Genomic DNA, 24,518 nt, shown 5'->3' with positions numbered 1-24,518 from the left:
GCTGCGTACGGCTAAAAATTACGTAATATAGAAGAGACACGACGATGACGCAAGTATGGGACTGCTTCCTAGAGACCACATAGTAAAGGATTGGCTCTACTGTATATATTCACAGAGTTTGCAATAATGTGGGCCTTTTTGAGAAACACGTGCAACAAAATCCAAAAAAAAAAAACACCAAATAGTCAAAGATTGTCTATTATAGGCTTAAACAAATGTTGCTATAAATTGGTAAAGTAACGAATGCTAAACCCATCCACGGATTTTTAACGCAGGTATAATTATTTATTAATGTTTTTGTGACGTTTCAGAAAAGGTTTCTTGTGTATGCAATCATAATAGATATACCAGTATATCAACACAGAATCACTGTATCATTCATTAGATGATTTACGCATGCGTGACATAAGGTTAATTACGAATCCCGTTGTCTGTCAACATACAGTATGACTGAATGGCTAAACAAAGCCTGAAATCGCTAACTAGGAACAACAGCCGTATAATTCTGTTTGTTAACCATAGCCTAGAGAATCACTGAGATAACAGAAATATGTTTTTACACGGGGAACGATGATGACTGGAACCAAGATATCGTAACATCGTCACCACACCATCAACATCTACTGCAGGCCTACAGTAAGAATAGTCTGGTAAGTACGCAATATATTTGCCACTGTGTATATTTGTGCATCATCTGAAATGTGGTCAAAATGTGTTTATGTATTAGATCATTCAATAAGCAAACATTACAACTAAGATGAAGAATAAATGAAGTGACTCATTGAGGTACCCAGAAGTATAGGAATTAGTTTAGGTCCTCTATGGGTGAGGTGAGTGACCCATTGAGGTATCCATGATCCATCAGTCTTATGTTACGTAATGTTGAAATATTATCTAGGTCAGTAGTTAATATTTTTCAAAGAAAGTTGGTGAGTCGCTCATATCAGCATATTAAGTAAAATCGAGGTTCCGGATTCGATTAAGATGAGTATCAAATAAACAGTAAGTTATACAATATAGTATAGGCGTGTCTGTGTATAGACCTATATTGTAGGATTCCAGGTCTTTGTTCAGTCTGCTGATTGCCTGCGGCATCAACATATGCACAATTCCTGTTGTGCTATTCAGCAGAATGCACATTAAATTGATTATAATGATTAATGGTAGGCCTAATGCATTTAATCTATCATTTAGTCAAATTATAATACTGTATCTTCCGATAATTACGGGACAATTAACGTAAATTCAAGATAACGCTTTGCTGCTATATGTATATGGGCCTACATTATATGGCATACTACCACTACATACCGTACACTGCTTTAGACACTAGTATACAGCGTGGTTCACTAATTGCTATTCGGCGTATTCTGATTATGGTCATGACGGATACATCTTTTCTGGTATTATTATTTGTTTCTGTTTATTGTTGATACTTACCATAAATATATGCAGCAGTGGCGAGCATGCAGAAAACAATGATTCTTTCTGTGATTAACATCTGAGAGGATAATGGTTTGTCGGAGATGGACGCTTAACAAATAGATTACCTGCTGTTGTTTCTACTTATGTAAAAATGCAACATTTTAGACCTAATGTTATTTAATTTACTCGTAAACTGCAGTGGTCGTTGATTACGAATCAGAGAGTACGACAATTAACTGACATTGCAGAGAAAATCGATTTGATTGAGAGTGGATTAATTACACGTTTCGCTGATTTTTATTCATTGAAACACATTGATTTCACGGTCATTGAAAAGTAGCAAGTTTAGACCTACAGGTCAGAAAAATGATCTGGAATCGTTAATTAAGATACCGTAAGTTAACCGTAAGTATTGCGTCATGCAGCGAACGCGCGCGGGTCGCGTCATTTCATCAAGAAGGTACCGTACACCATACGAAAATTCAAGCATCTGCCAAAATCGTATATTGTCCAATATAGTATAGGTCTACTTTTTCTTGCTTGATTTAATTTAAAACACTAACTTTGCTTGTGTTTTTTATAACTCTGAAGAGCATCTCAATATTATTGTCCATAATTGTTTTATGCGTTCGTCACACAATAACTTGCATACATTTTGTGTATAATTTGCATATCATATTGTACCCGCAATAAACTCATTATTTATAAAATTCATGATGCGTGCAGAACAATTAGAACTACTCCGGGTCATACACCACCTCTCAGGGACTCTGGTACTAGTTGCGGTTGCTACTACAATAAAACTTTGACCACGAAGGTACACTTTAAAGCTCTTAGTTTGGCCAAATTTCGTTATTATTTTGGGCTCAACAAAACACACTTCAGGTTGAGGAAATTGTTGTCAATAACAAAGTCCAGCTTTTTGTGGTTGGTTTGTGAATTATGTGTGTTTATGTCGGACGATTTTGGCCTACAATGTTAACAAAATCATCAGAATATTTCGTTAGTGTAGATATGGCTAGTTCAAATATTGATAAATTACAATTTGAAAGTAATTTTGTTATCACGCCTTGAATTGAAGGCTCTATCATTTTTGTTTAAGATTGTTATTTGAACGACAATACCAGAGACCGTACTTTTTAATGGGACACCTTTGGAACCCAACACAGTGTTTTAATAGTGTCCCCTGAATAGAGATTGCCCGTGTGATGTACAGTATGTCGTTAAACATTTCCTCTCGTCACTGAATATGGTGTGTGTGTAATTCATAGTTCAATATGATATAAATCAAAATGCGTCATTAACATTGGGAGTAGACAACAGATACGGGTAGGAAATAACCAATCACCAAATAATTCTATGATCCATAACCCACATATTAAATAAGATGTGACACACCCTTCACTTTATACAATTGACAAGGCCCCTTCAGTCACTGAACCATGTCCCCATTGACTGTAAGGATACACTCTCTCCATAAGCCGAAGGATTCGTCGATACTTTCGTCGTCTTGACAACGTATACTATGGAATGTGGGTTGGATTAAGCACTGTGTAACGATTCAATAAGTTGGTGCTAAGTATTGTTATGTTACATAGTTGTCGTACATGCATTGTGCAGTACACTAAAGCTCGATCGTGTACATAGTAAAGTACAACCGTAATAAACAATTCGTATTGTTGCGTGCGTTGTGTTGCGGTTATCTCGCTAATCTATGGTTTATCTTCGATATATTCTTGGGATCTATTGTTTGATTATGGAAATATCGCTTTATGGTTTGAGATACGGTGCTGTAAGTAGTCTGTGATACTATACCTTTTCGAATGATTTCAACCGTGTTGGTTAGCTGCAATACAAGCTAAGTGGTAACATATCATTCGCATTTCCCAAGTGAGTTAGAAGTTAGTACTACATACCTGGGGATTACCAGAATTGAATCCACAAACCAACCATAACAGGTAAGAATATCTTCGCCTATAGTTCGGTATGTGTGTCCAGTCGATGTCTGTTAAAAGGCTGATCTGGTTGCATTGTTGATGCAGCCTTTGTATTCATAGTAAGGAACTGGTCGAATGGGACAGTACATACATATTGTAATTCTGCTGTAGTTATGTATAGTAGTGTCTATAGACTCTGCCAGTCCTAACTCCCAAGCGAGTTCTCTTGGGATCTCGACCTCCTCTCCATGGATCTCCTACTGGTTTAGTTTGGATGTCAACTTACAGGGTGATGATTGCGACCATAATTGTTTACCTTTTTTACATCATAAATGTATTGCTTTAATTAAATGACGTTTTCTCTATTTTAAAGATATCAGTAACATGGGATATGACGTCGATAGATTTGTTAGCAGTGTGAACGATGGCTTGTTGTGCTGTATCTGTCGAGACGTGCTAGAAGATCCTCTTCAATCACCGTGTGAACACGCTTACTGCCGCTCTTGTATACAAGGTTGGTTGGTTCACGAGCAAGTTTGTCCAGAAGATCGTCAAAGTCTTCTCGAGTCACAACTAAAACCTTTATTTCGATACATGCGCAACGATCTTAATAATCTTCGCATCCGCTGCCTGAATCGCGACAACGGCTGCGAGTTTACAACTGAACTCGAGAACCTCGCACGCCACGAGAGTGCGTGTGAATTCGGTACGCTAAATTGTCCGAATAAGAATTGTCCAGTTGTTATGGAGCGACGAGAGCTTGATATTCACCTTGTGTCGTGTGAATTCACAACGAAACAATGTCCGAAAGGTTGTGGTCTGACAATTCTAAGCTCTGATCACGACTCCCATAATTGCGTAGGGGAGCTTAGGACGGAACTTGAATTATTAAGATCAGAAATGATATGTAAACTGGAAGATCAACGTCATGAAAGCAAACTAAGACTAGATTCACAACGAACTCATATGGTGCAGAAGATCAGTGGCATGCAACAAAATGTTGACGAACTTCGTGGTAAGTATAACTCATGGAATAAACACCATGGGATGAATTATGGCGTGGAGAGCCCCGGGTGACCCGAGCCTCTGGTATCCCAATCCTTTTTAAAGTAAAAATAAAAACTTAAAGAGAAAATGAAGCTAGGCAGCACCAAGTCCTTGACATAAGGACTCCCGTCAATATCACAAGTTCCTAAATCGGCTCCTGAACATGATATGAAAGGAGAACAGAGTCTCCCGATCTTAAATGGCTGCCTAAATTATAATTCTAGTGTTCCCTGTGCGTTGGTTCCATATCCATCTGCATTCTCAAATTTAAGATCCTGTGGGTAAATAAAATAGTATTAGGTCTATTGCCGGCCATCAAAAGAAGTCTAGGCCAAAATTATTGTGTAGGGTGTCCGATGTGTTCATACACCGACTACAGTAAGGGTACCAGAAGTCATAGACACCGTGTATCTTCTTCTACAGCCTAATTCTTGAAACGGGGTTCTCTCATTTTCTTTCACAGGACAACTCTCTAATTTACAACACGAAGTCCGGTTGCTAAACGCTATGGAACGGAAACGCCGCCAAGACATGGAAAGGATGGAATTAGAAAAGAAAGAACTGATCGAGTTATTACAAGCCATTCGATTAGAAAATGAAACAGCAAAGAGTACATGTCGACAATGTAAAAGAAACGAACGAATCACGTCTATATAGAAAAAAGGTAAGGACAGTGATATAGGTAAAATAAAAATGAAAATCATTTCAAACACAGTGATCAATATGTATAATTGCCGGATTAGATAAACTCCAAACCGCCTAGGATATACTGGAAATTAATGCATTTTTTAACGGTTAATGATGAAATTTGTGATAATGAGAAAAAACCCCAACCATGATTCGAACCCGGAATCTGCTTCGGATATATGCAGGCATCTGAAGCATTCATTATGGTTCAATATTCGTTTGGATAGCAACTATCGAAAATAATGTATGAATCTTTTGCTCGACTGAAATCTGTTTCCTGCTAAACATTCGATCGTCTTGCAGTCTCGCTTCTGGCTATATGCACATCTCAAGTGACAAACTTAGTAACTATAATTAATTAATATAAAAACACACAATATTTCCTTCAATAACCCCTCTCTCCAATCTCCAAAACCAGACATCACATGGTTTAAATAAAAGGACCATTATTCACATAAAACTATGCAAAACGAGCAGTTTCATGCTTTTTTCAGACGAACTTACTTCTTAAGTGTATCACAACATAATTCACAAGATAAAGATATCATTGTTGTTAAGCTTGATTCGGAATGTTAAACATTCGTTTTCATGACACGTACGGGTCAACAGGGTTACTGTTGAATCACGATCAAGATTGTTAAATATATACACGTATTCCAGGTTAAGCCCTCGCTAAATTTTATAAACAAAAAGTGCAACCGACCGAAATTGATTACGTCATTGTCTGCATGCTAAATGCAACTCTCAACACAATTTGATACGCGTTCCAATGTTTAATACTGTAGCCTAAAATTAATTAAATAATCATGGAAGTAAGCCAGGGAAGAGTGTAGTGTAATTTCATTCCTTTCCCGGGTAAACAAGCATCCATATTTGTTTGTAAATAAGCATTTATATTTATGCCACAATGACCGAAATCATATGGTAAAGTAGATAGGACTCTCAATTGGAGGAATCTCAATGATTGGACTTGATCAATATCATAAGTATACAGAAAAACCACTGAAAATTAACCGCAGTAATTACTTAATATTTTAAACAAATTGAATTCATATTTTCCTTTAAAGTAGATTGAAATCATTGTGCTATTACATGACTTGATACCACTATATAAACTAAGTATACAGAAAAACACCAGACATAACCACAGTGGTTAGTAATATATAGTATCGTAACAAAAATTAAGTTTGTTTTTTTCAATATATCGAAATCATTGCGGTTTTAAAGTAGATGACTTGATCGATATCGTTATAATGAAGAATACAAACAACAAACAACGACCACATCGGTTAGTTAATTCAATTTTCTATTCTCCTTTCAGATCGGATCAAAATCATAAGAACAACCACAGTGGTTATTCATTATTGTAACAAATTCATCTGTCTATTGTACTTTTTACACCTGCTTTGAATGCGATTACAAATAATGACCTTCGTCAAAGTATCTAAAATACGTATTTATTAAGGTTTATTGTTTATTTGTTGAGTTATTATTGGCTACAGTAAAAGACAATATGTTTACTTTCTCTTTCAAACAAGTACTCGCACAAAAGGCCTAATATATGATTTAGAGTATTTACAGTATTACCTTTCTGTATTAATTATGTATCGTAAATATTGAATTTATTGCAAACGTACATATGCAATTATTGGAATATGATAACCTATGTTCAAAAGTACAATGTCGTATACATTTATTTTCTGGGAAAGACAACTAAGAACTCCTTTGCTTGGCTTATTTGACAACCTACGTTTTCAAACATCATTTTGGTGGAATTGATAACGTTCGACTTAACATTAAAATATCTCTTTAGACGATACCATACCATACACAATGATTATTACATAAGCCTATCCTTTTCTACATATTCAGCAGATTCGCGAGGTCACAAAAGCTAATACACATAAAATCATAATCCTCCAAGGATAAAATGTACGCGTTCAGAGGTCAAATGTCAAATGGATAAATATGAAATCACCAATCATGTAGTCCTAATGTAACGATGTTATGATTTAAATATTGATTTATATGCAACACGTGATGTGCAGTACGTTGGAAAATAATAAAAAGTTTGAATGGAATTATATATTTAATCATGTTAGTATAACAACTCACGGGATTAGTAGTCAGATGTAAATAGACCCCATACAACTTTTAAAAAACGCCAAGTTTAACCATACATGCATATAGATTGATGAGAAAAATGTTGTTTACTTGGTAACAGGGGCATGACGTAGTTAAGCAATAAAACATTTATGTTTTGATACATAACATGCCTAATAATATAAGTATGTTTGTTTATAGGGAATAACATTAACAGACGGAAATAGAATACATTAGGCCCCTACAGAACTAAAATTTCCAAAAAAGTACTGTACAAATTTATAGCAATCAGTAGGGTAATTATTTCGAGCGTTTATGCAAATTTCCATTTCGTGTTAAACTTTTACAAACTGGATTTTTACAATAAAATGTACAAACCAGTAGGGAATTGAACTTTTTTTGTTATATCACTTAAAGACATTAATTTCTAACGATATATTTTCTTTATATTTCTTTTACAGATTGGGGTGATTTTTAAACTTAGTACATGTACCTGAAACGAACGAATTGCACCATGTTAGGTACAGTAGGCCTACCATAGAAGACTACAAAGGGTAAAAGGTAGCCCATCAACTCGGCCAAATTCAAGTCGGCTCCACGTCAAGTCGACTCCAAGTCAACTACAAAGCATCTCACACCTTCAAACAACTCAGAACTTTGGGAATAATTGCAATACATTAAAACGAGTAGATATTCATCAGGACTGACCACACAATCCAGGCACAGCCTCTACATGATTGGTCCGGCTAGGATTGATCTTTCTCTTTATGTTAATGTGGCATTAATTAATGTGTATATTAAAAGGAGATATTATAACCACGGAGGAAAAATTCTTCCATGTTATAATATGTTATATTCACTAATCACTTCCTACTGTATTTCTACAAATTGTTAATATGTTATTTATTTATTGCACAATATCAAAATATGTTTACTTTAGTTGTACTAATTTGTTTGTAACGTATATAATGTAAATATTCATGTCATGAGCCACCGATTATAAATCTTGGGTAAAATTAATATGGGGTTTTGTAAAAAAAAAGTCTTTAAAAATTGAGCAGCAACCCGGGTCAACAAGTAACACTGTTTAAGACCCGTCTGTAACGATAGACATGATTTTGAGGGTCTAGTGGTGCATAGAGATATTATAGTGAACTATATCTCTATGATTGGTGCCATCATCTACACCCTCCGATTCCTAAATCTTATTTCGATAGGCTAAATGTTAATAGTACCTTACATTACAATACAGTAATGCAGCAGTCTCTGTCTGATTAACAAAGTGTTGATATGCTTTTTAAAAATGCAATGGTCTATGCCTGACCTACACTGTAACATGTATCTGTTATTTATATATTGTTTAATACCATAAAATATAAGATTTTAGCTCACTTGTCATTCAACTGTTACCACCTTTAAAACACGATCTTTCACATATATTAATTTTTAGTATTTATTATCAGTGTTTGTTTGTAATTAGTACACTTCAAATTGTTTAATAATTGTAAAACTGTAATGTATATCTACACATAACCCACCTTTTTTCAAACTGGTGCTTCAATTGATTCTTTCAATGATTCTGTATTCCTTTCTTCCATCTCAATGTATGTAGCGTTTTGTCTTCATTACAAATGTTTGTTATCCATTTAATAAAACAGGGATAAAAATATTTTACTTTGTTAGTATGCTTGTTTCAACTGACTTACAGCAGTTAAGGTCTTCTTCTAATTGAAAAACACCTTTGGTTTAGGGATTTTGTAGGTTGAAATAACAATAACAACCAATAAATACCGGTGTCCAAAAATGTTCCGCAAAGTTCTTTCAATAAGCAAAGTGCAAATTTTGACGATTATATTATTGACGATGATAGCAAGTATTTCTGTTCTTATACTTACCGTGATGTCATAAACAAAACTTTTTTAAGACAAAATACAATTTTTTTTTCAAATGTACATTTATGTCTCTTATATTCTAAGTACAAATTTTACATCAAGTTCTTACTTAATGTTATTAAAAAATAATCCGGGATTTTTTTGTTTGACAAAAATTGTTTTAATATCTTGAAAATGGGTTTCTCGTTGTATATGTATATATCGCTAGTTTCTCATTTACGTAGAGATTGTTCTAAAGCAGACGCTTGACAAAAAATTCTTCTTCCTTCCTCTTTTTTACCAAATTGTTATCATTCGTAGTATAAAATACTCGGCCGACGTAAACACATGATCCCGCTAGTTTCTCATTCACGTAGAGATTGTTCTAAAGTGGACACTTGACAAAAAATTCCTCTTTCTTTTTTACCAAATTGTTATCATTCGTAGTATAAAATACTTGGCCGACGTAAACACATGATCCATACTTATGTTCGCAAGTTATAAAAAAGGAGAAAACATGAAAAGGAATGTCCAGGTGCAAAAAAAAGTGCATATGAAAAACATAGTAGTGTGAAGTTGAACAGATAAATACTGTATCTGTATACATAAAATCACCATCGTCGGTTATTGCGTACATAGGTCAGGGGTCAACATGAATGAATGCAACTGGTATCTTTGTCCATCTTCAATCAAATTTGTTGGTATCCAAGTATAATTACTGGGTAGTCTGAATCAAAGCTTACAACTCTGGGACTTAGCAACAAGTCCATGTACATCAACTTTCCCAGAAATATATCCATCATTTAGAAGTTCTGTTTTGGCAGTACAACATTAAGTATTTTAACATTATTGGGTTGTATCATTGCCAGCTGTAAATAATTATTTTTGGTTTGCATATCATATCATACACAATAATGGATATATCTTTCATTTACAGTGTATCTCAACATGAATAAATAAATCACTGGAAAAAACACTTTTCAATTTCTGGTAACAAGTGAAGATTTCAACAAATTTATGTTAGTATTGTTAAAATCAAATGTGAATGTCTACCGGTAGTCTTCAGCGGGTGAATGATCGTTGATGACGGTCTCGTCCTCCCTGTCGGTTGTATCCAGCTCGTGATCGCGGTGGAGGAAACCTGTATTTAAAATGAAAAACAAAATCTTTCAAAATTCAAGATTAATTTAAATAATGCTTTTTTCTAATGTTATATAAAACTTTTCAAATTTGTTTTCTTTCCTTCAAACAAAAATATGCATTTGAGTAGAATCAATGCAAAATAGCAGTTTATCTCAAAAAAATATTACATACCTTCCGTGATCTGCTTTGCTCCCTTGTGTCGACCAATGCCCTGGCCGAAAACCTCCTCTTCCTCTAGTGTTTGGTCTTCGCTGACTTGGGCCACCTCTACTTGGGCCTAAGCCACGCATACTACCTCTAGGCCCACCACGTATGTAAGGATTGTCTCGTCCTCTCCCTCCTGCTCTTGGTAGGGGCCTACTATCTTGCCTGCTATCAGGTCTGTGGAAAGAAATGTGTTCTTTATTTAATTATTGTAGAATAATATTGTAGATCAAAACTAAAGTTCTTGGTCTTTAATTGGAAAAGAAAGTTTATGAAATGCAAATCCTTATCAATCAAAAATACATCCTTACCTCCTATGAGGAAATCCCCTTCCTGGACCAGAAGAACCACGCCTTTCCCACTGACCACGCCCTGAACTCGGCCTTTGTGAACTGTCTGTAAAAAATAAATAATATAAACTACAATATTTTGTATACACTAATTGAGCAGTGTTTATTTGATAATAACTATTGTATATTATTTCTAATAATTTTAATTATTCAACTATGTCATCTTTTACACTTACTTCTGTCACCCATTTCTCTTCTTCCGCTATAGCTACTCCCACTTGGTCCATTCCATGGACGACTGCCTTGAAAACCGCCCCTAGACCCTCCCATAAAGCCACGCCCATTTCTACCAGTAGGTGGTCCCTGCAATTGAAATAAATATTTTTTTAATGCATACATTATTAATTTTTAATTGGTATTCTGAAATTATAAAATATGTTATAAATTGGAGCAATGATTACCTTATTTGGTCTCTTGTGATCTGGCTCTTGCTCCATGGCAACAAAATCATCAACATGCATAGAGGGCGGTCTGCTGGTGTTTTGAGGACGTTGCCTGAAAGTGTCATACGGCCTTCGTCCATAGGAATTACCACGTGTCATTCCTGTATTGAATTTATTTCAAATGCTTTATTTTGTTTCTTTTAATTTTTACTTTACATAATGTAAAAAAAAAAAAATATACAGAAAAAAGAAAATGAATATGTTTTACCATGAGATCTCTTAATAGCACCACCAGATTTGTTCATACCGCCTGTCACCAGAGGAACTCGACGTCTAGATCTATGAAAAGATGAAAGAAGTGAAGATAACCATATTGGAAGCGACTCAACAGTTAAAAAAGTTATTTCTGAAATTGATTAGATTGTCATCACTAAAATTTCCAATTACCTTGTTGATTTTTTCTTTAATTTAATCGTGTCTGTGCTACCACGATCAAGCTCAGCTTTCAAATCAAATGTCGGGATACATGCAGCACGCAGTTCTTCTAAATCACAAGGTACCTGAAATAAAGACAAATTAACTTTATAATCCATATGTACCTTTGTTTTGTTTCATATCACCTCAATGTATCATGATTGGTAAAAAGGCAGTTGTAGAATAACAACTTTTAGTTTTTTATTGGTTGTATCATTTGTTCCTTTTCATCCCATTGGGACAGGGGATCTTTTGTGGTTTCCATAACACAGCGATTCAATTTTACAGTTGTAGAATGTAGTGATAAACGTCAAGGGGTCAAAATGGACCACAACACCAAGGTAACTCCCTACTCTTTCCAAAAGATGTACTGGGTTCATTTAAGTGCACACAAGCTAGATGTGTAGGCTGTTTTATGTAATTATCCAAGACTTGTTCTATGTCCAGAACTATGGTCAAGAAGTACCTTGAACCTGTGGTTTGCAGTTTCCCTCGGTCACTTGATTTGATTATATCGTTACTCTATTTCACCACTAAATTACTTACTAATTCAGGTTCAATCTCCCCTTCATCCATACCAGGTACACCGATCCAATACGATGGGCTCCAGCGATCGTCATCCACATCGCCGACAACATACACAATACGCAAGTTCATCTGCTCGGTTAGACTCATTTGTGGAGGCAGTGTAATTTCACCAAGATCATTGCATTTCAACAGATCTTCAGTCTCTGTAAGGGTCTGTGACAGGGTAGCAATTGTCTCTAATAAACTTTCAAGTGTGAGGTCTTCCTTACAACAATCCTGTGTATAAATCACAAAATGCAGACATCAGAAATATAACATTTTGATATTATTAGTAGGATATATAATAAGATATATAAATAGGAAATATAATAAGGTATATAAATAAGAAATAATACTAGAAAAAAAATGTAGTTGGTTGGAGTGTAGTCTGAATTGGGTTGTAGTATACATATACCACCTTGCAAATTGAACTCAGAATTGCTGGCAGTGGGCCTATTTCAACTAATGCACAGATGTATAGCATCAACCCTATGAAGGGCATCTTGTGCCAAAGAACACCCTGCAAAGCCTGTTTCTGGTATCCCACAAGCACATTAGTGCCTCACCCTGCTAGGGTGTAATACTGCCTCTGTCTCAGACCTTCCCAAGGGCCAAGGTAAGCAATAAATGCTCATTTGTAACCCCTATTGCAAGCATCCAACCAACTTGTACTATACCCTCAACTATGATCCTCATATATATCACTGATTTCAACAAATCTTTTCAAATTGGTGTCAAGAACATTCTTTGGATATTTAAAAATTTACAAAAACACTATCCTGTTCTTTTCGAATGAATTACAGACAAATTTATGAATCTGTTTGTATACCATATACCAAAAGATGATTAAATAATGAATTATGTCTATTAATATCTATTATTACATCTAATGAATATTCATAAGAAATTCATTAGCATAAAATAAAATTACCTATATTTAAATGACAATACATTAGTCATCATATGAATACAATAAAAATCACTATTTCATTAAATTTTCTTCTTTAAATATTTCATGAATAATAATTTTGTTATTAGTTGAAATTGAAATTATCATTTGCATAAATTTGCATTTAAACAAATGACATACCTCCAATGTTTTCTCCAAGGTTAGCAGAGGATGATCATTAGCATCCCAACGGAGCCATTCTCTTATTTTCTCCACACTCATGGTGTAAGTACGGTATGTTCCAGGTTCAACTTTGACCTCAGAATCTGTAGCTGGAGTGTCGCTGGTCAGAAGTAACTGTATAAAGTCAACACTGGTAGACAGTGTTGAAAGGCAGTCTGAACTTTCACGGTTGAATGAAGATTGTATTCGCATAAACAAGCAGTGCAGAGCAGTAGGATTGCGTTCTATAGCACTTTTAATACAAAATAAAAAATATTTAGTAATATTTGACAGCCTCCCTATATAAATTTAATGTGACAAAAATTGGCTTATACAATAATAGATGCGTAGATGAATGGATTATATATACCTATGTACCATTTTCCATTAGGGGCAGTATAGCTTTTAAAACTACAGCCAACCCTGTTGATACCTCTATTAAGAACTACATTGTTATGTCCCAAAAGGGGGTTACTATAATACAAAACCTGTTCTACTGTTAATGACGTGGCATGGTTATTTAGGCCCAGAGTATAATTGGATTACATTCAAAATATATACCTCTTCACATGATAGAACCCATAATCATGGTCTAAAAGCATGCTCAAATGTCTCAATGCTGGTAAAATGGATGCATATGATTGGTCTGGACTGCTCACATGATCCAAGATGGCTGTGCACATAGCTTCCATATGCTCCTTACATGGAAGGTTGTTGGCCAGCTGGTCTGAGAGTGGAATGGTATCATTGAGTTGAAGTGCCACTTCTGGCCCACAAAGAACTTGCTCAATTGCCTAAATAATCAAAACAATGGAATACTGTAGTAATATTGGAACATTTCTGAAAATTTGAAAACAGAATTTGTACAAAAGGCCCGGAAATTATATTTATTAAAGATGTATTGTCCTTCTAAACAAATTATTTTTTTTAAATTTTTGTTGTTGAATATACCATTTTAATGTCACATAATAATCAATTTGACCAAAACTGGATTGAAAAAAAAAAAACCAATTTCCCTGAAAAAAAAAAACCAATTTCCCTGAAAAAATGTAATTTAAAGCAAAATAAACTTAAATTGTCTGTCAGACAATGGTTTTTGGTTAAAATGAACTGTTTCTTTTGTCATTTTATAAGTGAAATAATTATATTTGTTTGTATATTTTTTTCTACAGAAGTGATTAACTTTATTAAAACTGCAAAATGGCTTATTCAAAATCTGAATTTTAATTTAATTAATCTTTATTTTTCATGTTTTTGGGGGACAATACATCTTAAAATATTAACTGGACTTTCTGGTAAACCAGATAGTGTTATGAAGAGGTCACTGATCCTGCTTACCATTATGCACTCTTGAGCTTGAAGGTGAGAGGTTGAATCGTGGACTACATTTAACAAAGTTAGCATTCGTGGAAGAATAGCAAAATATGGTTCTTTGGATTTACTACCACTTGTACTGCTAAAATAAAGGCAAAATAATCATGTATTAACTTTCAAAGATGCTGAGGAAAGACGAGGCAGAGTTAAAATATAACCTTTCATCATTCTCCAAATTCCATTGCCATTCAATAGTGCACAATATTGCACACCATGTGACCTACAATCCTCCAATCAAATCTCCCACTAAAATTCCAACAATATTTTCATATAACATACCTTGTTTTCAGCATGTGCAAAAAAGCGACTTTGATGGAAGGTTGAGCGACAAGGTAACTTAATAGGTTGAGTATGTGTACCGTGTTTGGTCCACAGGGCCGCTCTTTACCATCTTCATCACAATCGCTCACAGAATCATGTAAAGCCGTCAAAACAGCCCTAAATAATGTAAAAAAACATTTTTTTTTAAATGGTTATATCTTATTGGTTCAACTCAATTCTTTATTTCCACATAGACCACCCACAATGCATGTAAATGGAGGATGCATATTTTAAGATCTGTGTGATTACCTTCATTTCTTTAATATGATATATACTTATTTATTTATTGGTATAATTTTTAAATATGTGTGGTTACCTTCATTTTTTTAATTATTTTATATGCTTATTTGATAATACTGGTATAATTTTGGACTTACTGGACAACAAGCAAGGCTGTTGGTGCAGCCAGATCACCAAGCTGCATACATACTCTTCGAAGAGATTGCTGAAGAGGTAAACAACTGCTATCTAAAAATACAAATTAGAAAAACCAATTGTTTTCTTTCAAATGAATCTTGGTAAACTTATTTTATTTATTAATCATTTATACCAGGTCACCTCATCAGTAAAAGATTGGTCTTCCAGAGGGCACAGGTATGAGTGTTTACTAGTACACCAGGGTAACCCCATACTCATATCGAATGATATACCAGGTTCTTTAAAGTGCACATGAGCTGCATACTGTTAAAACACCAACACCATCCTGTGGTAAAGATTTTAGCAAGTTCAAGATATCTTACTTGATACGTCTTTGATTATTTTCTGTATGTCTTCGCTAAAACAATGTAGATAACAGCTCCATAATTTACGCTGAATCAAGGCCTCATTTGCTTCATCTTTGGTTAAATTCTGAAAGAAATAATATAATAAATATATTAATATAGCCTCCACTGTAATGATTTGTTTAGTAGTTAGATGAATGGAAAGAACATGAAAAGAAGGACATTTTACATATTAAATCATGTTGAAACTATAGAGGGTACTATACTAGTATTTTTTACTTACTTCCTGAGTTTGGATAGGCAGAGGTAATGGCAACATCTCTGAGAAGACAGTTAAACCACCAATGAAACTAAGAGGTGATAGTGGAATGTAGTTAAGAAGTTCCTTAAGCATCAAGCCCCAAGAACTGGAAATCATTGCTGGAAGAAAAAATAGATTGTTTACTTGGTGGTCCTTTTACAAGCACTAGTCTTAAAGGAAACAATGATCACTCTTATTAGGTGACAAAAAAAGAATACTGCTTACAACCAAATAATGTAATGCATTGAACTTGAACTATTATTTAAAATACAAGTAGAATATTATTATTATATGGACCATTTTTAGAACATTATATATAATGAAAATGTTATCCATTATAAATATATATTGATTGAAGTTTTGGCATCAATGTACTTCATCAATATACATTCACTCATCATAGACTATCTTATAGTCTCAAAAGGTCTGCGACCATTTCAAATGTTAGTAAAGAAACAATGGTTGAGACTCACCTTCCTCTCGGATTGGTTGATCAGCGACACATGATGTAAATGTTAGTAGGATATCCTGAATGTTGGACAACATGAGTTGAATGTCGTTGCTAACAACACCAGATGTAGCAGTCGAGCAGTGAAGAGCAGAAGACAGAGTCAGCAGGTTTGTTACTAAGCGCTCATTACGGAACTAGAATGAGGAGTCAAGGAGAGTTAAACAACTTTTATTCAATAAGCAGTCACAGATATTGCATCACATAAATGGGCTATTCTTGGTGAACAAAATATCTAAATAGAGTGTAAAATTAAGACATACCTCAATAGAACTACTGCTCAGCAGATCCGTAACCATTCTATGAATCAATTTCAAAAGAGGTGAAACCATCGCTTCAAGGATGTATGCACCCAAGCAGTTTCCTCCTTGACTTACTTGCCAAGGACGCAAAAACAAATCACCAATTACCTATAACATTACATTTTCATAGATTAATAAATTTCAACCAGTGGTTTGTCTTTTCTTGTTTGGACTTGGTGTAAGATTTTGTTTATGTAGATGTAGATAATGGTTACATTATTTTATTAAACATACCACAGTTCTTTTATTTTATAAAATTAAAACCTTGTTTATTGAGGGTGACCCAAACAGGAAATGCTGACAAATAAACAGGCCACTCACAGTGGCATAACGGCTATGAGGGCTCACTGGCTAAACCCAGGGGCCCCAGAGCTTAAGGAGGCCCAGAGCATGAGTAGCCCCAATGCAGCTACTCAGTGTTAGAGAGTCTCTTTGTCTGCCACGTTACACCATTGGCCCCTCACATAAAGAAACTACATACCTTCAGTAGGTCAATGAATATGTTCATGGCGTCAGCTGAAAAAAGCTGAATTGTGGCAAGTTTGTAACGGAGATCTTTTTGTTGTTCTGCAAGAATAAAATACAATGAAGAAATGAAAAGCTTTTAAAGATTTGAAGGTGGTACTACTCCAACATATTGCTCATAAATTTTTGAGCAATTGTATGTCAACATGACTTTCCTTTTGGACAAATAAAATGAACTATGAAACATTTATCACATTTACCTCCATTTTTCATGTCAACTGGAGGACATGCAAAATATTTGAGCACTCGAAGGCTAGTGACCAATCCAGGGCCTGATCCTGGCAAATCTGCAGACAGCGAAGCAGAATTCTTCTGAACATACTCTACCAATGTTTTGATACTGTTCAGATCATAGGAAATGCCTTTAACTGGCTCTAACCACTTGGTAGCTCCTGTTTATTATAGAAAATTGAATTTAATTTAGACAACTGGTACCTTTCACAGGTCAATACAATGACTAATCATCTCCTACTGAAGGTTAGTTAAATATCCCTCTTATTACCAGTTTTGTGACACAAAATAGTTTAATTTACCAACATTTTCCACTTATGTTTCTTTTTATTATTACTATGTTCATTATTGGTTGTATATTTATTATGTTATCCCTCTGTATTTTGCTCTATTATTTGTGGAAATAATGTTATTATTATCATTTTTGTAACAACTTTCAGAGATACTGTATGTATATTCAAATAATAATTTGACCAAAAAAATATGTCTAAAATCCTTAAAGGTATCTTTTAACTTTTTAGCTATCCCAACATCCTTATTGTACAGAAAGTCAATGGAAATTGCTATCAAACATAGCGACATATAATTGGCTTGTCAGTCAGTTGCTTCCAGTAAGTTTTATAGCATCATTCTGATCTTTTAATGCTATTACCATTCTCTTCTGCAGAACAGTTGATAATTCTTGTAGAATAGTTCTTCAATATGGTGACATCATCAAGGTACTGCAATACACATTGCAGTAGATGTGATGCGTAACCATAGGAAACAGAGATTTGTATTTTATGATTAACTTCTAATTCATCACCTAGATGAAACATAAATAAACCAATATATTTATTCATTTAACACATTATAAATGATTAATGAGAGAGGTAATGATGAGGGAAATGGTGATTATGATAATAATGTTGCTGCTGGTAGTCACAATGATAGATGAGATAGATAGTTTTAGTGATGAAAATTTAAACTTAAAAACAGCAAAATATCTTTTCTTACCTGGAAACTCTAAGAAGGGCAATAAGTAATCCAAATTTTTGTCTAGGCCAAACACAGAAGCTAGATAACTTTTGCCTGTAGGGGAAAACATCATTGTGTAGGCTGTTCCAAGTATCTCGGCTGCCTCCTCTCTCTCATTTTCACCCACAGACTCACAACCATCAATAAGACCTTTTAACTTATCTACATATTGCATCACTTGAAGGCTTTGTAAAAGTTGTAAGCCTAGGTTGCAAGACTCGTTTGATTCTTGAGTGTCATCATCGTAGGTGTTGGTTAAGGCTTGGATGATGGCTTTAGATGAATTGCAGTTTAAAGAGAAAAACTGGAGGCCTAGAGAATTTTTTAAAACATTATCAAATTAACTTAACATTAAATATAAATGGGATACTAAAACTATTGATAATTTATGAGCTAGATAAAGGTTTTAACCTACCACTATGAGAAGCCATTAAAGACTGTATTAAGTCCCTAATGCCATCAAAAATCCCATCATGTGTGCTGGTTGGAGGCGACACCAGTAACATCTGAACACTTTCTAGTAACTTACTACAAAATAAATTTAAACAAAATTTAAAAGTCTGGAAAAAATAAATTTATTAATCGGGTGGAAAGTGAAATCGTCTATTAAGAAGATACAAACCAGCTTTGGAATAGGTGAAAGAGCATTGGTTCAGGATCAGCAGTTGAGACGTCATCAGTCAACTTCACTGTCGTTGGGAATGATTTGATTGATGGTTGAACCTGAAAAAGACAAGAAATATATACAGAAAGTCAATAAACAACAACTGTCATCATCGTAACTAAACTGCTGTGACCCTGACGGGTAAACATGGCCAAAATTAGGATTAGGAGGATGGTGAAGCTAAATGAATATTTGTAACTTTTCTAGCAGAAAGAAGTGACATCAAGGCAATCTAACAACATGATGCTGAGTTCCGGAGATCAAAATGTTTAGGCTGAGTCACGATCAGTTCCACGCCCCTTAAGACACTGTGCACAGCAGAGAATATGTACATAGGACAGTACTGTTGGTATTTGTTGAAGCCAGACATAAGATCAAAGGACTGTTACAAGTTCCTATCTTGGCAAGGCGAGTTCAGTATCTTGTTCTTAGATTGCCTTGGTAACATTAACACCTTCTTACCAGTTTAAAAGAAGCCGTCCTGATAGTCTCCACTATCTGCTGGAGACAATCAGCAGCTGATTCAATGTCTTCCACCAGAGATGATGATGCTGGTTGGAAAGAGGGTTCTGCTGGTGCAATTCCTTCAGTTTCCATCCTCTGTGGAGGTGGTGTTTCTCTTGCCTCTGAAGAATCTTCCTTCGTTGTACTTTTCTCTTCAGAGATTGTTTCCAAGTCGGTTGGTGGTGATGAATCAATTATGCTGAATAATACATCAATATTAATCAATCAATCAACCAATATTATATATAATATTATATATATATATATATATATAAGTCCATATCAATACATTATGATGAATGCTTTGCACATATATGAAAACATTCACAGTTTTTTAACCTTACCTTTGTGTAACAATTCTTAACCTGCTAAGCACTTCGTATGCATGAACCTTCTGGACAAGGGCAGTTGTAGCTTTCATTACTCGAACAGCTTGTTTTGAAAGCAGTAAGCCAAGAAGCATCTGGTACCCTGAGCTTTCAGGCTCATCACGTCTCCTCCGCTTAGGTGAGGGTGGCCCATCATCTTTGGTGGAAGATGAGGTCAGAAGGAATTCTAGGCCTGTCTGCCAGTTGGTCAAACTGTCCAGGGCTTTGAGAGCCATTAGTTTTAAGGATGATGCCATGTGGTCAGCAAAGAGTAATTCAAGAAGACATTTGACTGCATTTTTACCCTAAATAGTAACATTCGAAACAGTGAATTTGTGCACTTACAACCAAGTGATCAGCATTGGTACCTATTAATATTATTGACTAATAAATCATGTGGTCCAGCAGTCAAGACAGGGGCACCATAAACAACAGCCATGATATCGGAACAGACACGCATCAATCATAGTTCTGGTGACTCTACAAGTCGAAATTGCATTCTAAAACCCAAACTTTTCAGATACCCAGACGTTTTTGGCCTGGCCATGAATGTCAGTTTTTAGAAGAGTTTATAACTACAAACATTGTACGTAAATTCACATCGACCAACTACAACAATAATCCTTACGATAAATTTCTCTGTCAGCTGTATATCAGCAACTGCCACAGCAGCGACAATCTTCATTCCTACTTTCAGTTGCCTTGTATTAACGGCTAATGTCTGTGACAAAGCCACACTCAAGTCCAGTGCTTTTATTGACCAGTCCATTATAATGTCTACTTGTTGTTCATCTAAGTAAGCAAGCCATGGTATCACCAGAGGCTGGAGTTCTTCTAGTGTACTGACCCACCTATAAAAAATGATGCCAAAACTCTATTAGGACAACAAAATACATATAAATCAATGTATGGAAAACGAAGGATTACACAGTACTAAAAAACATGCTCCTTAAAAAACTACTACAGTAATTCAAAATCTAAACTCATAAAGACCACTAGTAGAATTTCTAATGTGGTCTTTATTGGAGGTAGGAAACTACCTCCCTGAAAAAATCTTTTTTTTTCAAATTGATTAGGAACTAAATAATTTTAACTTTGCTTTAAGTCAATAATTTTTTATTTTTAATCAGTTCATTCATAAAATGATAAATATTGTTAGCTGTGCAGATAGTCACTTACTTAGATCCATAGTCATCTTCACTTTGACCTCTAATCAGGTCATTCAATTTTGTAACTTCATCTGGAACAGTGTCATCAGAGGGAGTTGTTTGCAACTTAGCTTTTAATGTCTGGAATGGTGTATTGTATGGAGCAGCAAAATTCTATGATAAAACACATGAATGGTGGAGTAAGATCGATTATTCTGTTTGGGCTCAAGCTTATTACTTGCTCCTGGTAAACTATGAACAATTTTTTAAACATTAATAATAAGAGAATAAATAATTGAATTTCAGTTATTGACAATATATCCAGGAATAATAATTAAGCTAAAAGCAAAAAAGTTAGTGCCAATTTAGACATTCTAGGGACACAAGCTTTTTAACTTCATGCCAAAGTTGATTAACATTTGACCAAAGGATAATCCATATACACACCTCAAGTGGTTTGATAAGTGCCAGAACCTCAAATGGGTCGTAGATTCCTATGGTGTTCCAGCCTTCATCATCAGCAATCTGCTCTGGATCAAAATCATCCTGTTTACAACAAAAGGTAGATAACTGGTTTATGCAACGTTATGAATTATATACATATATATTTTTGAACAAAAATTAGAAAAGCCACCCCAAAGAACCTTCTGTGCCATAGTTCTGGGTGTTAAGATATTGACCACATAAACATAAAGTGTATTTCCCCTCAATTCTGTTTTGTTTGAAAAATTAATATTAGTTGTTAACAAAGTTCATATTAAATTAAAAATAATTTTTGCATATAAAGATTCTCACATCTTCCATTAAGCTATCCAGTTCTTGTTCGTCTAAAACCTCTTCATCACTAACGATCTCTTCATAGGCATGCTCAATGACTTCTGGCGGTTCTTCTTCATCAAAGCCTTGAGCCACTGTGAAAATAATAAATCAAATTTGTTTCAAAATAATATCAATAATATGTCTATAAAATACAGATTATATCATACTTAACTTAGATGTGACTATCTGAACAAAGATTTAAATACATTAACCATGGTCCTAACATTGGAAAGTTCAATATCGTGAAGAATGCATCTCATGCGATCTCCAGGCATGGTAAAAGGGGGGAAATGCACCTTAGTGGGGGACAGGCAGCTTAATATATCTAGAACCTTCCAAGATAATCAGGAAGGTTTGTGAGGTCTTTGTTAAACCTTCTCTAAAGTAAAAGACTAACGAATATAGTTTGTGGTTTCATGGAAAAGAAAAATTATTATTTTCTATTAAAGATTTGTAATAAACAAAAGTTTATCACATACCATCAGGAATGTCACTTGTTGAAAGATTTTTACAATTTATTGGAGACTGCTCAGGAGTAAGCGGTTCAAAGAGTTCTCCTTGATCTTCTCCTTCAAGATCTTGAACATCAACTGATGATTCCGTACTGACTTCTGTCTTTTCTACATCTAAAGATGGATGTGACATACTGTAGTTATCCGGAGCATCAATATCAGGGGGCGTGTGGGGTCCAGAAGGTTCCCCCGGAGGAGTCCTCGGCCCCCTGTGTTTTCGATGCTCTTCCCAATGATGTGCATGTCTATCATCCTCCCCCCAATCACCAGATTCTCGTGGTTCCCATGTATCAATGCTTTTCCAGTCTTCAACTTCCTCATTCCAGGTAGCTTTCCAATGTCCAGATGGAGGTTCTTCAATGGGTTCTTGCTCTTTCCACTGTTGTCTACTATCCTCAACTTCCCAGGAGGTCTCTGGTGGTGTAACTTTAGGCCGCCATTCCTCAACTAACTCCTGACCATGGGGAGGTGTCTTTGGACCTCTCTTTGCATCTTTACCAAAGGCTATTATTTTTTGCTCTTCTTCCGTCATTCTTGGGATCTCCTCTTCTAATTTTATTGCCTCATCTGTTATCTTCTTTTCTTCACGTCGTTCCCTAACTTTATCATCTAAAATTATAAATAAATATTTGACTAGTATACTATAGTTGAAGAAGGTATATTTACCATTAAAGAACTGTCTGAACCTCACCTGCTCTCTTTGAATGCGACTGCTGCTTTGGTGGAGGTGGGGGAGGTGGTGGAGGTGACTCTGACCGCCTATTCTGCATAGTTCCAAAGACAGCCAAAGTCACACTTGCATACCGGCCACGAACGACAAGTCCATCTGTGGGCAACTGAAAAAAGAGTTAAAGACAGTGATTAAAGAATTCAAGATGCATAGATTGGGAAAGTAAACTAACTTATTGATTTAAGGGTAGAATAGAAGTTTGTACTGAGCCTTATATGCATGTAGTATTATAAATCAAATGTTGTACCTTTGTTTTTGGTACAAGCTGTATTTCCCCACTGTCCTGATAATGGAATGACCCAATACGTTCAAACACAGCAGCTCCATGGTTGTTTAGATTGTTGGCAAAAAATTCTAAAGCAAATCCACCAGGCTGTGTCTGGCTGTAACAGAAAAAAAGGAATGGGTTAAATATTGTAACTTATTATGTGTCCTTATTTATTTTATTATTAGTTTTTACTTTTCTATTTGTTATTTATACTTACCCAACTGTAGGCACCTTGTGTAGATCAGGGTGTACTCTTGCACCCCATGGTATCACACGGATCTCTTGTACAATCACTGGCCAGGTGAACTGTATCAGATCTAAGTTAGGGTCCTTGAAAAAGTATTTAAAATATCATAATTGTTATTATTATAACTGTTATTCAGTTAGAAAATACTATACTACTAATATTAATAATAATAATAGATAGGCCTACTACTAGGCCTAGTAGTAGTAATAGTATTTTAAATCAATTATTAAATGAATTATTCTATATATAAAATAATTATTTTATAGTATTGCCATATAGGCCTGTCGTTTTTTAATAGTTATCGTTTCTACAACAATAATACTGTATAAATCAAAAAATATATTGTCTAGGCTATGCCTGTGAATCCCGTCCAATCGGCACGCCGTACTCAATGCAATGGGGCGAGGGAAACTCGATAGAATATTGTGAGTGAGTACAGGCGGCCTGGCCTACTAGCTAGGCCTAGCGGCCTAGGCTAGATTCACAACACAGCTAGGCCTATATAACATCTATAAATTACACTAATTTATATCTATTAAGTAATAAATACATTCAAGAACATAACCTTACACTTACCTTTGCATTTTCGTGACTGAAAGTTTCGCAAAATAACAATTTCATTGCTTCACTTTCCGCCATGCCAAACAAACCACCG

At 35.0% G+C, this 24,518-nt stretch overlaps 2 protein-coding genes across 4 annotated transcripts; one reads left to right on the top strand and one right to left on the bottom strand.

The window, feature by feature from the left end:
• The first annotated feature begins 381 nt into the window (after window positions 1–381).
• On the top strand, window positions 382–9,169 carry LOC144850628 (E3 ubiquitin-protein ligase NRDP1-like). Of its 2 annotated transcripts, none has more exons than XM_078707962.1 (4): window positions 382–650; window positions 3,736–4,377; window positions 4,873–5,073; window positions 7,661–9,169. In XM_078707962.1, exons 2-3 carry the CDS (start codon window positions 3,747–3,749, stop codon window positions 5,064–5,066), a joined length of 825 nt encoding a protein of 274 aa, XP_078564088.1. In that variant the 5' UTR covers window positions 382–650; window positions 3,736–3,746; the 3' UTR covers window positions 5,067–5,073; window positions 7,661–9,169. The 2 variants fall into 2 exon arrangements, with proteins under 2 accessions (XP_078564088.1, XP_078564087.1); XM_078707961.1 differs by lacking the exon at window positions 382–650 and adding an exon at window positions 2,849–3,383.
• On the bottom strand, window positions 9,127–24,513 carry LOC144850626 (protein virilizer homolog). Of its 2 annotated transcripts, none has more exons than XM_078707956.1 (34): window positions 24,440–24,513; window positions 23,834–23,946; window positions 23,596–23,731; window positions 23,310–23,454; window positions 22,586–23,227; window positions 22,083–22,198; window positions 21,735–21,833; window positions 21,319–21,461; window positions 20,768–20,990; window positions 20,116–20,444; window positions 19,730–19,970; window positions 19,226–19,326; window positions 19,019–19,131; window positions 18,583–18,915; window positions 18,239–18,391; window positions 17,556–17,747; window positions 17,312–17,397; window positions 16,792–16,938; window positions 16,494–16,665; window positions 16,003–16,139; window positions 15,738–15,846; window positions 15,375–15,465; window positions 14,956–15,114; window positions 14,641–14,758; window positions 13,864–14,096; window positions 13,282–13,555; window positions 12,171–12,428; window positions 11,598–11,710; window positions 11,419–11,489; window positions 11,169–11,311; window positions 10,944–11,070; window positions 10,729–10,813; window positions 10,385–10,594; window positions 9,127–10,211 (listed from the first exon to the last, which is right to left on the bottom strand). In XM_078707956.1, exons 1-34 carry the CDS (start codon window positions 24,500–24,502, stop codon window positions 10,133–10,135), a joined length of 5,754 nt encoding a protein of 1,917 aa, XP_078564082.1. In that variant the 5' UTR covers window positions 24,503–24,513; the 3' UTR covers window positions 9,127–10,132. The 2 variants fall into 2 exon arrangements, with proteins under 2 accessions (XP_078564082.1, XP_078564083.1); XM_078707957.1 differs by having other exon boundaries at window positions 14,641–14,755.
• Between the last annotated feature and the right edge of the window lie 5 nt (window positions 24,514–24,518).

Source organism: Antedon bifida, chromosome 8 (assembly GCF_963402885.1).
Source record: "Antedon bifida chromosome 8, ecAntBifi1.1, whole genome shotgun sequence".
Lineage (NCBI taxonomy): Eukaryota > Metazoa > Echinodermata > Crinoidea > Comatulida > Antedonidae > Antedon > Antedon bifida.
Note: the sequence above shows the minus strand (reverse complement) of the source record. Positions and strands in the feature narration are given on the sequence as shown.